At 38.5% G+C, this 14,700-nt stretch overlaps 1 protein-coding gene across 1 annotated transcript; it reads left to right on the plus strand.

Moving 5' to 3' along the window:
* The first annotated feature begins 6,470 nt into the window (after positions 1-6,470).
* Positions 6,471-13,454, plus strand: LOC113569016 (Fc receptor-like protein 5). The gene is made up of 11 exons (XM_081695041.1): positions 6,471-6,492; positions 6,797-7,108; positions 9,405-9,548; positions 10,209-10,481; positions 10,812-11,090; positions 11,723-12,001; positions 12,142-12,387; positions 12,486-12,596; positions 12,811-12,930; positions 13,013-13,054; positions 13,299-13,454. Exons 1-11 carry the CDS (start codon positions 6,471-6,473, stop codon positions 13,418-13,420), a joined length of 1,950 nt encoding a protein of 649 aa, XP_081551167.1. The 3' UTR covers positions 13,421-13,454.
* The last annotated feature ends 1,246 nt before the right edge of the window (positions 13,455-14,700 follow it).

A 14,700-nucleotide genomic window follows, 5' to 3' on the forward strand; every position in this document is an offset into this window, starting at 1 on the left:
TTAGAGTTGCATTTAACTTCAGTGCCAAACATTTTCGTATCTCCTTAAATGATATGTTGTTGACAGGACCAGACTTAAACAACTTACTATGAATCTTAATGCGTTTCAGATGTGAGCAGTTGACCTTCGCTGCAGATATAGAACAGATGTTGCACAGCTTCCTTGTGAGTGAAATTGGCTACCTGAGAAAGATCCTTAACCCTCAGTTGCTCAGGTTGTGTTCATTAAGAATTGTAAGTTGTTTTTGACAAAACATAAGCTAATTGCTTTAAATGTAATGTGCTCCAGTCAATCCCAGTGCATTCTCTGACTCTATAATGTTTATGGAACAAAACAGCTAAAAACCTTGTTTTTAGGTTTTATATGTTGACTACCATTATTAGCCTCTTGCAGCCACCACTCATGATTGGTGGCCATGTTTTGACAATGTGTGTGTGTGTGTGTGTGTGTGTGTGTGTGTATGCGTGTAAGATTCTGAAGCTCCATTCTCAGTCCTCAGACTCCTTAGTAGTCTACTGGCAACTTCTTCATATCTGCTAGTGTCCTTTGTTTTGGCAATCAAATGCTTCAGAGCTCAAAGTAAGAACTCTCAATTTCCTGAACATCTATTTACCAAACTTCAGAAATGGTTCATTGAATGAAATTAACTACTAAAGAAAACTGACTTTATAAACTGATAGAGGCTGAAACGTCTGCTTAAGGAGATGAAATTATTTCCAATATAGTGCTGAATGTGTTTTACATTACATTTTTAACAAACTTGGAAGATTAGTATGTTGTATTTATAAGGGTCTGTTATGAAATGTTTCCATTTGTGTTATTGAACAGCTGTAATTCTTTTGGCAAGGTTTTACACTTAATAATAAAGGGAGTTAAGAGAGTTCTTGTGGTTTGGCTTCTATGCTGGTTCAGCTCTGTGCGTTTAGTCACTGAGAAAGGGGAGGAGCAGTTCTGCTCTTTCATTCAGTTTCTCACTGAAGACAAAAATAAAACAGCTACACATGCACATTCACACCATGTGTAGCTTCTGTGGCAGCTCCTGTATTTTTGCAGCACAACAAGGTGTCTGAACTCACATACATGAGCAAATAGGCAAAGAATGGACTTTTCACTGACTGTGTAGATGTCCATGTAGCTAATGCAGCATCATATTTCAGTATCACATGTAGAGGATTCTGTTTTAATTGCCTCAATCCCATTTGCAGCCAACACCAGAAACAGGTGCACATGAAAGTTAAACATGTATCTGACCCCAAATTGTAATAAATCAGTAATTTGGGCAGAGAATGAGCTATTGTATACCACAGTGCAAGTTATGAGAATGTGGATAACCAACTTTATAAACTTCTTTATTGCTAAGACAGCCTGGTATGTCAGATTTAACTTTTAAAATGGACAAATTTAGGATTTAACCTATTGAACACAAGCAGCAGATATTTAGATTCTTTACAGGAAGATTGTGTTAGGAATTTATAAAACTAAAGCTGGTTCTTAGTGTATTGTTTAATCTGATAGTATTTAGCATTATGTTATATAATGCTGTATAAGGAGCTGAGCTTCACATTTTTCCAGCTTGCATATGGTAGAATATTGATATTGATACAGTCCAGAATAACAGTTGACCATTTGTAACCCTCATCTCTGACAGGACATGGACATGCATAACCGCTGTAGAGGAACTTCACAGAACAGAGTCTGGACAAAGAATCTCTGGTTGTGTTCCATGCTCCACACAGTACAGTTACAGGGAGACAACAGGCAGCAATAATCAGATACAGGCAGGAATAATCGAATACAGCTCAGTAACTGAGTGCACAACTTTAGTAACTTGGTAAAACTGGTGAAGATGAAGGAGGAGTGAATACTTGTGCATAAATGAGTTTGGGAATGAGGCACAGGTGATGTAAATTAAGGGTGTGAGCTGGGGTAGGGCAGATGAGTAATAGAACAGAAAAGTAGAGCACAGGAGCGAGACTGGATGGGAGGCAAGAGGCATAACAGCTCCTTTTTTGTAGTGGGTGGTGGCACGACCGTTTCTGCAGATGTGTAGGACACAGAAGCAGTTCTTACAGCCATAGTGATGCCTTCAACAGACACCTAAAACGCCTCCAGTTGTGCAGTTGTATTTCTCTGAACACTGATACAGAAAGAACTAGGCTACAAATCACAGACTTCACAGTAAAGGGGGGGAAGTGAGTGGAAACCAGTGGTCAGTAGTTTGTGGGGGAGGTTGATCTTGATTTAGCAGTTTGTGGCCTCTGATTGGTCTGGGGAAGGGATGCAGAGAGAGTGGCAGAACAACCAATGGCTCAGTAATTTTATTTATTATTTCAACCAGTAATATTTGAGAACAGTATAGTGTATTATTTGTTAGAAGCATCTCAGCATAGCAAACTCAGTGCACCATGATCTATATACACAAGTGAAGTCAGTGGTAGCTCAGCAGTTAAGGTGCTTGATTTGTATTCAGAAGGTTGCTGGTTCAAGCGCTGCCACTGTTGGGCCACTGAGCAAGGCCCTTAACCCTCAGTTGTACTCAGTCATAATTGTAACTTGCTTTGGATAAAAAGCGTCAGGTAAATGTAGGTTATCAATGACATGAACACAACAGCATTCCACCATCCAATATGAGTATTAATATATTTGTGTTCATAAAAATTTTACAGAAAGTGCCCATAGCCAATTAGTAAAAGCTACACGCACATCAAACTTACATACCACATTCACGTGTTGGACAGAGATGAAGTGTTTTATAAGGGGATGTGGTTTAGGTTCTATTCTAGTCTAGCAGAGATGGAACTGAAACACAACGAAGAGAAGGACTTCTTTAAATGTATCTATTTTTAAACTTCAGATACCTGTATATAAAGTGAAACATTATGGAATAATAGGATACAACCCTGAAATAGTTTTGGTAGTCCAGACTGTCACCTACATACTGGCCAGTCTCAGTTTACCAACATGCTGGTCCTCAGCACCAGCTCACCAGGTAAAGGACAGAGAACAGAGACACACAGCAGCACTCAGTCCCAGCATGCATCTCCATGGTGACCACCGCAGTAAGGACAGATGGAGCTGGATAGATAAAGTTTATTTCACACCTCATTTGACCAATTCTGTGGGTAAAAGCAACAAGCAGTTTAGAGTTTAACCCCATGAAAACAACATATTCATAACCTGATTTTATACTACGACATTTTTCACTCTGATACGACACTAGAGGTGTCAGTAACAGAACCTTCTCACTTCACATGCAGAGCCAGCAACAGTTCACTCTGTACTTTCTCTGCAACTTACTGTTGCTATTGCTCCTCACCACCATATTTGGACATGTAGTTTTAGGATTCTACATTTTAGCACTGATTTCAAAGTACCATGCATGAAGATGGCCATTACCTGACTTGTATTTAGTATATGCAATTATATTAATGCCTAATTTGCCAGTTCTGTTTTTAACTGACCAGTTGTCTTTGTTACTGTATCAGACTGTAAGGTATTGTAGGTGACTGACTTCATTTAATTAAATGCTATTTCCAAAAATGTATGTTCATAAAATAACTGATGTCACATGCCTTGCATTTAATATGATATATCACTATTTATTTATTTATTGGAGAGGATTTAAGTAGTTGCTGAAGTATCAATTGCATATATTTTTATATATGCTAATGATGTAGTACTCAAGTATAACTCAAATAAGTTTTTGTAAAAATGAGAAATGTGTGAATTTTCATCTGCACCTCTCTGTCTCTAACTGTAAGAAAACAGGAAGTGCTGAGACTTTAACACGCATTATTTCTCATTGTCAGTCAGTCACTAGTAGGACAGTATGGACTTCTGTCCTCTCTCTGCGCTGCACTGTGAGTGAATTATGTCATTATTATGTTATAATTATAGTGAATGCTAATATGTTGTTAATATGTAGCCTGAGGATCCTGAGTGATCAAGTTCTGTGTGGTTAAATCAAGTTTTGTAGCTCAGCTGGATTTTAAGTTATTTTTATGCTGAAATCAGTGTAGAGAGTTTCAGTTTAAAGTACTTTTGACATGTTTTTATTCAAGAAATATAAGGTCCAACTGACTTGCTCTTGTTCTGAATAAAAATACTTGGATTGTAATGTTAATTATTGATTATATCAGGAGTTTGATTTCTCTGTTGGTATATTTGTATGTTAATGTTTTCATGACTTTAATCATGCATTAGTGACAGATATTCAGAAATTGACGTTATTTAGTCTGTTCCTGGAAGATGTTTATGTTCACAGAGTGAGTGACAGGATAACAGATAAAACAGTACAAAATGAACAAGTATTGATTTGGATAAGTTTACATGTGGATTTGAGAATAATGTAGCATAGTGTTTGAACCAGCATTAATACAGATTCTGTGAAACTTCGTCAAATTCAGCTCTGCAAGGCACTTGGAGCCTGTGATAGAAGTGAATGTGTCCTATTAATGCATAATGTTGTTTACGCCTCCACATTTCTAGTGCTGCTTCTGCTCATCTGCATCGTACAAGCTCAAGGTGACTCATACTCATATCTTTATTTAGTTGAGAGGTGGGCAGTTTTATTCACAAGGGCCAGTGGGTCTGCAGATGTTAAGTGCATTGAAGGTAGTACACACAGATAAAATGACCAGTCACAATATGATTAATCCATTTAATGAAGACTGAAACCAGCTGGTTGAGTGTAATAGCAATGTGTTTGCTCCTTGGTTGGAATAAAAACCTGCAACCACAGCCCTTGGTAGATAAGATTGACCACCCAAGATATATTGAAATATTGCAGTTGCATTCAATGTTGTAGTGGCCATATGGCAAGCAGACCCACTCAGAGACAGGAAACAGAGTCTTTGCTCTTTATTACACATACCTCACACTTACTGGCAAATAGCCACAAGCTCCATACTAAAGCAGAAACTGAAAGAGAAGTACACAGACATAGATGAAGAGGGTAGATAGGAACAGAAACTCCTCCAAAACATGTGCAAAAGAATAATATGAGCCAGTGTGAGTTTCTGGGGCTACTTAGCTCATCCATATAGAATCAGCTGACAAACAGCAATAACAATAACAAAATGTTAACACACCAGTATATCCATGTGTACACATCAGCTATTTAAACAAGACTTGATGTACCCTGAATATCAAGTGTAACAGTCTCTCAGAACAGCCTGAGGTTTAATCTAAAAGACACTGAAGCACCCTGGTAGCCAGTCTTCATACTGAAGCACCCTGGTAGCCAGTCTTCATACTGAAGCACCCTGGTAGCCAGTCTTCATACTGAAGCACCCTGGTAGCCAGTCTTCATACTGAAGCACCCTGGTAGCCAGTCTTCATACTGAAGCACCCTGGTAGCCAGTCTTCATACTGAAGCACCCTGGTAGCCAGTCTTCATACTGAAGCACCCTACCTGAACTCTCAGCTCCCACTTACTCCTTAACTTGAGTCCTTTTTGGTGCTGAGGGTTGTGAAGCCAAACCCGTCTCCCAGGAGCAGCAGCTCGTTCTGCTGGTCTGTTTCCTACAGCCCTCACAGATCTGTCAGAGCAGCTCTCTCACCACTTCTCTAAGATGTTCTTTCAGCACAGGTAGAAGGAACTTTCACCCAATAACATACAGGTAGAATTAACTCACATCCCATAATATACAGGTGCAAGATGGGAACCACTCAGAACTCATGCATTTAGAGTTGGGGTCCACCTTCCTCACCAGAGTTCGCACACTTCAGTTTCCTCCTTTTTCTCCTAGTTTCAGATCCAAAACCTCTCGTCAGTAGTGACCAAACAAATAATGTTGATGTAAGGACAGATAGAGCAAGCATATGCAGGTGAACATTTAATAAACATACTATCAAACAAACCTTCAAGTGTAGTCAGGCAGAGCATGGTTAAACAGGGGCATGCAGTGGGAAACCAGGCAATGCAAAAGAGAGTCTCACCGTCCAAAAATCAGCAGGGCAAACAGGAGCAACATAGACGGACGATGGCAAGGTGAAAAAACAATGCAAGAATGTACGGGGCACGGAGACAATTTACAAGAGAGACGGCTTACAACACGAGACATCTTAACAAGACTTTGCAAAGTGAGGATTGTAGAAGTGACGTTTAAAGAGTTCCTGATGAGGATGAGAGTGTATGTGCAGACAGGGGTGTGCACAGTGGCTAATAGATTGGCCTGACTGATCAGTGGACTCTAGGAGGGACTGTAGCAAATGGTGTGACAATTGCTTTAGTTCAAAGAATGATCTTTTTAATTGCCTAATTCATGTATTTCTACATCAATAATTAGGCATGACTGATCGGCAGACTGATCTGATCTAGAGGGTGTGACAATTGTTTTGGTTCATGTATTTCTACATCAATAATTAGCCAATATACATGCCATATGTATTGTGTTATGACAATAGATATTAAAGGATCAGTAAGGAATGTACTTATAAAAGAGCAGTTTTTCTTTTTATTAGTAGACATGTGTGCCAAGGCAATCCAAGGTAAAATGTCAGGGCAGTTGGTCAGCTAAAAAAATATGCATTAATTCCCACAGCTGAAAATTGAGCCAATTTAGATAGTTTGGAAAACGAGGCAGGTAACTATACAAAAATCATTTATTTTTGTTAAAGTGTAGAATGCATAGCGTGTATCAGAAACATTAACACTGAACAATATTACACAGAGGTGTGTAATTGCTTATGCATGTGTATTGCACACTTAGCAGGATTTGGTTCAGCACTCATGAAACATCAAGTGGGAAACTTTAATATTGAACAATATTTTTTAAATATTGTGCTCTTACAGAACAACCAAAAGCTACACTTTCATTACAACATGACTGGACAGAATTTTTCATAGGAGAGACTGTCACTCTTAAATGTGTCATACCGGAATATGGAAGTAGTGAGTGGACATACAACTGGTATAAGAAAGGAGATGGAGATAATCCAGTTCATTCTGCTGAAGGAAGTGGTGGGAAAAAGGATTCAGACAGTAATCAGTACATAATCAGCCATGTTGAAGAGTCTGATGCAGGTGAATACACCTGTAGAGGAACAGAGACAGGAGCATCCCGCTACTCCCACACCAGTGATGCTGTTATGCTGACTGTATCAGGTGAGTGTGATCATGCATTGACAGAGTGATTAGACACCTACATCCTTACAATGGAGTTACTCAACTTTGCTTTAATCTTCATCTTGTAATTGGCATAAAAAAATTAAAAATCACCAAACAATCCACAAATAAATATTTCTTTATAAATTATTTCCATGAGAGCGATGGCATTAGAGAAGCAGGTGTGATCAATGTTCAGTAAACTCAGCCTCACCTCACCATGCAGTCAGTACCTATGTATTGAGAGTGATTAGAAACACACATCCTTACAATGGAGTGACTCACATAACCTCAGTGTGATCAAACTGAAGTAATATTTTTGCAGTTGTTTGTTTTAATCATTTTATTTTTCATCTTATAATAGGCAAATGAACAAACTTTAGTAATTTGTTTATAATTTATTGAATTGTGAGCAATGACAAAGATAGTACAAATGTGTGTCTCTCTCAGTAAAGGATGAGTGATGTATTTAAAACAAACTCTCTTTCCCTACATAGAAGGGCTCATCCATTCCATTTATCATCACACTGTCATAAAACCTGCTAGTTTTCCTTTCCTGCTACAGTGTTTGTGGAGTTTTAGGCCAGATTCATCCACCCTCATCAGACATAAATACTTGTTTAGTAATGCTTGGTAATTTATGATGATGCTTTACTACAGAGTTTATTTATCTGCATCCCTTGCTGCTCCACTGGCACTTTTTAGAATAAATACTGAGATAAGTACAGTACAGAGATGAGTACAGAGGTGCACAGAATGTGAAACATAAATTGAGCAACAAGCTGGAAATTTGGTATAAATTACTTCAATGACAGCAGTGTGATTAACATGCTCCAGCAATGGGTGGTGTATTACATTTAGCTTTACTGCAAAATGTAGAACATTCTGGTGCTAAAACAGGGAGCCAGAGAGGAATTATAATGAGAGGATGTGGTTGTGGACTGTCTCACTATAATGCACTCTTGACTGTGTAGAAACATGTTAAAAGAGACAGATAATGGCAAACTCTAATGTGGCATGAAAAGCCCTTTGATGCTGCATTCTGCTCATACTTGCTTATGCACATATTCTGTACACTATGCATGATTTGGTTCAGCACTCATGAAACATCAAGAGGAAAAACAAGATCAGCCAGCATCAACTTTGGAATACAAATATTTTACACTGGTTACACCACTTTGATCATTTAGGCAATGTGTTGCCTACCAGGCTTCACCACTAAAACTTCTTCAGTAAACACTGAATGTAAATACTGCACTAGGCACAAAGCATCTTAAGATGATAAAGCTTCTGCTTGTGTTTTAAGGGCAGAGTCTGATACATTAATCATTTCATATCAGTGAACCAAACTACTTAAATAAGCACATAGTATATATCGGGTGAGTGTGATCATCTCTTCAATATTCATTAACCCCAGGCTCTCTTCACCATGCACTCAGTACTCAAGTGTTGCGAACGACTAGGGATCTATACTTTCACAACAGAGTTGCTCTAAAACCTAGTGTGATCAATATGATGTAGCACTAATTTCAGTTGTTTGTTTTCATCATCATTTTATTCTTCTTCTAAAATTAGGCTGTCCAGACACAAAACGCATGAAGCAATCAAGTGTAAATTAATCTCTGTGCTAGAGGTGTTTATCTTTTTATTATAAGCACAGAGGTGTGTACCTGGATATGCACATATATTGTGCACTAAGCAGGAGTTGGTTCAGCATTTATAAAACATCAAGTAGGAAAACAATATCACCCAGCAAGCAGGAACTTTGGAATACAAATATTTTACACTTTTTCAGTAAACACTGAAACTAAATACTGCGTTATACACAAAGCGTCTGACGATAAAGCTTCTACTTGTGCTGTAAATGAAGAAACTGATACATTCATCATTTCTGTAACAGAGCGATCAGGAGGCGGACGCATTCGCTGAGAAGAGTGAGATTTATTAGGGGCAAATCCAAAATCAGAGTAGTTACAATAGTCCAGGTTCAGAGATCCAAAACCGGGAATCTGAGAAAACATAGTAACAGGGAACAATATGAAAACAAAAATGGAAATAGGCTACAACAGAACAACGCAAAGGAAGAGAACAGAATGGAAAACAAAACTGGGAAGTAAACCGAACAAAGACATGAGACTCGGTAACCATGATGACAGGATGCTAGGGAGGGGCCAATCGCGACAATTTCATCTCACTGAACAAAGTGCTCCATTAGACACAAAGTCTATCTTAAGGTGTAAAGGCTTCTACTTGTGTAGTGTGAGACTCTGATACAGTCATCATTTTATATCAACAGTAAGACCCAAACCATCAGTGACGGTGCAGCCTCAGAGCTCTGTCTACACTGGAGACATCGTTACACTGAGCTGTAATATACAGTCGTCTGTAGGATGGAAGTTTCTCTGGTACAAATACAATGGACACCCAGGAACGCTGACCAGTACAGATGAACATTCCAAGACAATAAGTTGGATAATGTCTTATGTAGGACGATTCAAGTATTATTGCAGAGCACAGAGGGGAAACTACCACACACATTACAGTGAGGTGGCTGAAATTACAGTATTAGGTAAGTTTTCCTTTTTTGTTTTCCTTATACTTTGGCTTTGAAATTATTTAGAAAAATATATGATGTTACATTTATAATTAAATATTGTTATTAATCATTAGATATACGGTGTACGTTGCAGAAGTATTCATTATGTTGGAAAGTGAGACCATAGGCTAAAAAGAAAGTACAGCCATCTGATCTAGCAGAGGTCACTCACATATTTGATATTAATCAGCAGTACAAATAGTTTAGCGATGATATACATAAGGAGGAGTAGCCAATCCCTAATATTTATTACTTCCATGAAGGTGCTAATTCCTGTATGCAAACAAAGTCAGTAAGAGCCAAAATACTCACAGACCAGTGGAGCTCTCACACTGATTGTATTGGGTGTTGTAGCTGTCTCACATCTACTTGATACAGTAGAAAAAGCAGCTCTAGTTTTGTGATACCAGTAGATTTATAGTACATAGACATGTGAACAGCTTCATCAAAGTATTACTATTTTAAGCAATGTTTTATTAGAAATATATTATTATATTTCCACAGCAAGACCAAAAGCTGTGGCCTCCATAAAGCCTGATCCACAGGTATTTGAGGGAGAGACTGTCACTCTCAGATGTGACATACAGAGAAGAGGTGTCTCTAGGTGGCAGTACAGCTGGAATGAAGAGAGTTCACTCAGTCCTGTCAGCAGAGAACAGGTTTACACAATCAGTGGTGCTGAAGAGTCTCATACAGGTAACTACACCTGTAGAGGAACAGAGGCAGGAGGATCCCGCTACTCCCACACCAGTGATGCTGTTACGCTGACTGTATCAGGTGAGTGTGTTCAACTCTTTAGTTATTATTAATCCCGGTATTGTATGATTACAGATGACACCAGATATTTAGTCTGTGTCTTCCATGACTTTATACACTGCTGTTCTGTTTGAGTTAGTGGCAGCAGTAGTGCTGCAGTCCATCAGTCTGAGCTAAATATCTCTACTGTCAGCCTCAGGTCACCATGAGAGCAGATCTGCATCAGCACTTAGGCTGAGATGTTACATCCTAATAGATTGTGTCTCTGAAATATAATGACTGTGGTAAAGCGTCTGAAAGCAGCATGTGAACTTAATTTATGAGCTGAACCATTTGTTTCATTTCTATGAGCAGTGAAACCTAAACCTGAACTCACATCTAGCCCTCAAGGAGCTGCACTGATGGGAAACCCAGTGACTCTGTACTGTAAGCTGGTGCAGTCTACTGGATGGAGGTTTTACTGGTCCAAACACACACAGAACCCTGAGAATGAGACCAACACTGCAACACGCTCCTACACCATCAGTGCAGTGAAGCTTTCTGATGGAGGCCAGTACTGGTGTAGAGCTGGCAGAGGAAATCCAGTCTACTACACACACTACAGTGATGCGCTCTGGGTAAACATTACTGGTAAGAGAGTTTCTGTGATAGTGATACTGTATACAGCTGAACATATAAACAACATGCAGATAACAGAGGTGGCACAAGGCTGGTTTTGGCTCAAAGGCTGATATCTGCACACTCTTAGTAAACTACATAGACAGTGTGAGAGGCTTTACTGAATTCCAGCTACAGAAACAAGCAGGATCTCCCAGTGACATCATGTACGAGGCAGCACCTGCATGAGTGAGGGAGCAGGACTGCTGCTTTTACACTGGAACAATAGAGTTAAGAAGACAATACAGTTAACATTACAGTGTATGAAGACAATACAGCTAACATTGCACTGTATGAAGACAATGCAGTTAACAATACAGTGTTAAGAAAAAGCTGTAGAATTAAGGACTGCAAAAAGGCTCAGAGTGAATAGAGAGTGTGTGAGGAGATGAGAACTGAGCTCAGGTGTGTACAGGGTTTGTTTAGGAGTAAGGTGGTTAAATACAGAAATACCATCATTTAGTTATTTTAAAGTACTGTAGAGTATGAATGTGAGTATTTTCTATCAGTTAAACCATCAGTTTTCCTACAGTACAGTGAACAGTTCATGTATGTGGCATAAGTTTAACAGTATTGTGCAACATTTGATTTGTCTCATTTGGCAGGTGTGTCTTCTCTAGTCTCTCTGATCATCATTCCCAACAGAACTCAACACTTCAGTGGTCACTCTCTCTCACTGAGCTGTGAGGACCAGAGGAACTCTACCAAATGGAGAGTCATGCAATACACACAAAATAGGAGTGTGTCAAATTGTCCACCAGGCAAGGGATCAGTTACAAGCTCTACATGCAACATCAGCTCTCTCTCCACATCTCACACTGGAGTGTACTGGTGTCAGTCTAAGTCTTTAGGGAGCAGTAAACCTGTCAACATCACAGTGCATGGTGGGTCTCCAGTAAATTTTATCTCAGGAAACATAGGACTAGTGATATTTGTTTGTAGAATTAGATGAATAATATTTCATGCATGTGAAAATACTTGTGTGTATTTTCCACATTTTGTGTTTTCTGCATCTCTTTTACAGATGGTGATGTGATCCTAGACAGTCCTGTACATCCTGTGACTGAGGGAGATTCTCTGACTCTACGATGTTTATTGAACAAAACATCTTCTAACCTCATATCTTACTTCTATAAAGATGGATCACTCTTTTGGAACCAGACCACAGGACAGATAACCATCCCTGTCATCTCAAAATCAGATGAGGGTCTCTTCTCTCTGGGTATTCACAGTAGTAGAGAATCACCACAAAGCTGGGTCTCAGTCAGAGGTGAGAAATAAATTTCATGAGATTTGATTTTTTTTACATTATTTCAGTAAGCATAAAGTGCTCTGAATGTAAATTCATATGTCACTTTGCTTCCACAGACTTAGGTCCTGGATCCAGTGGTGTAATAGTTGGACCGGCTGTTGGACTCAGTTTAATCTTGTTGCTCATTATCATACTTATCCTGTTCCTGAGCTACAAGAAGAACAAAGGTTTGAAAGCATCCATTTATCTGTAGCATATGACAATTATATACAGGCTATTTAAAGACATGTTACTTCTGTACACCATGGTGGATGTGCTCTTGCTGTCAGAAACTTTGCCAATTTACAGGATAAAAAGTATTTTTATCCCTTTTCCATTAACTGTTAAATGAAAATTAGCAGCGATCCTGTTAACTTTACGACTGTTTTACTGTGTGAGGAGGTACAGGATCTCGGTCTCCCCCTACTGGACATCAGGAGAACACTAACCAGACCACGGGCCAGAGGCAGAGTTGGACTGGGCCTGAGAGCTCTCTTGCAGGAACCTCACTGCTGCAAGCAGGTTGGTCTGTTTCTACTGAACCCACCAGCTTTTTGTTCAAATGAACACTTTTATTTACACTGCCTTCTTTCCTCTTTAATAGGAGGTGATCTGATTTATGCCAATGTTGGTAACAGGATTACAGGTAGAGTTCATCTCAAATAAATTTACTACTTTAATGGATGCCCTTTTATGTTTGCAATGATTTTACTGCTTCATCCAACAATGACACGTATGTATACGCTGTGAATAATAAAACAAAACACATAGGAAATAGGAAGAACTCTGCATATCCGCAGTAAGAACACTGACTTTTTGCTTTTCTGCTTATCTAAACTGACTTCTAAATATCTGACATCTGATGTTAATGTCAGATAATACATTAACAGGCCCAACTGATGGAACTTTCTCTAAAAAAGAGCTGAAAAACTTGAAACTTCACAGTAAAGGTACATACCACTTAATACAAATTATTTTAAAAGAACACAAGACTGAATGGAGGGACACTTAACACTGTCTCTTTTTTCCATACAGTACCACCCTAAATTATGAACTCTATTATTATTATTATTATTATTATTATTTTGAACAGATGATGCTATGTATGGGTCAAGTGTTGTGGTTTACTCAAAGGTTTAAAGCAAAAAAACCCAAAACAAAGGAATAAAGACCAATATTAACAATTTTACTACAATCTTGTGTGTGTGTGTGTGTGTGTGTGTGTGTGTGTGTGTGTGTGTATGTAAGAGAGAGAGAGTTGGAGAGAAACTAACAGATTGTATCTTGCAGACTTAAAGATACAAATATACCATCAGTTGTTGGATGTTTGGAATTTGCCCTTGTTTTATGAGGTATAAGGTTCACATACTACTATAATGTTAATACATGTTTTTTACCACCATCAATAACTGTAACCCAGGGTTATAGTTCATTTAATGATTGTTGACAGATTATTTGCAGTAATGTCTGTTTGATGCCGGTATCAGTCACACTTGGTGTACAGTATCTGTTTGTACACACCTACCAAAAATTAAATATTTCTTTTTGTATAGTACTTTTCACATAATTATATATGTAAAATACATATACAACAGTTTATAAGAATACAAAGGTAACAGAAATGCTATAAATTCTCAAAACCGTCCTTAGTCTAAATACCAGAGATAATTATTTATATTTAGCAAGTCAGAGTAGATACAAAGGGATTTATTTGGCGAAAATCTTACATTGAACTAAGCAAAGACAAAGTCAAACCATAATTACTCTAAAAAGTGATGGCTAGTCAGTTAGGAAAATAGCAAAACCTCTAAAAGTTTTTTTTTTTAATTTTTTAATTTTTATTTTTTTAAAATAAATGCAGTTGCCAAAACCACCAATTGCTGCAATGAAACTGGCTCCTATGCAGATACCCCAGGAAAGGAAGGTACCTCTACTGAAAAGGACAAGCATATTAAAGTCATTAGCCTAATATATCACCAGTTAACAGAACCACAGATTTCAGCTGAAATACATGCTTTACTGATCTCTAGCAGGGCAAAAGTCTTGGGCAAAAGAACGCAGCCAATGCACACTAGAACACTGGAAATCTGCTCTTTGGTCAGATGGCAGCATGTGTGGTCTGCATTGTGAAACATTTGGGAGATGATGTAATTGTGTTGTTTCTTCCTCCTCTCACAAACTCTCACTGAAATCTTTCACTTCTCTCACTGAAACCTCTCACACCTCTCACTAAAACCTCTCACTCCTCACACTCAAAGCTGAACATTCTTCTCACTCAAAGCTGTCAGTACA

The sequence above is a fragment of the Electrophorus electricus genome, chromosome 13, assembly GCF_041902795.1.
Source record: "Electrophorus electricus isolate QZ-2024a chromosome 13, ASM4190279v1, whole genome shotgun sequence".
NCBI classification, from domain to species: Eukaryota; Metazoa; Chordata; class Actinopteri; order Gymnotiformes; family Gymnotidae; genus Electrophorus; species Electrophorus electricus.

What these genes read in the sequence shown, in the direction of transcription:
- LOC113569016 (XM_081695041.1), top strand. Translation starts at nt 6,471, where the DNA reads ATGTGTGCCAAGGCAATCCAAG. An exon ending in GAGCTACAAGAAGAACAAAG is followed by an intron (nt 12,597 to 12,810) that starts GTTTGAAAGCAT and finishes CTGTGTGAGGAG; the next exon opens with GTACAGGATCTCGGTCTCCC. An exon ending in TGTTGGTAACAGGATTACAG is followed by an intron (nt 13,055 to 13,298) that starts GTAGAGTTCATC and finishes ATACATTAACAG; the next exon opens with GCCCAACTGATGGAACTTTC.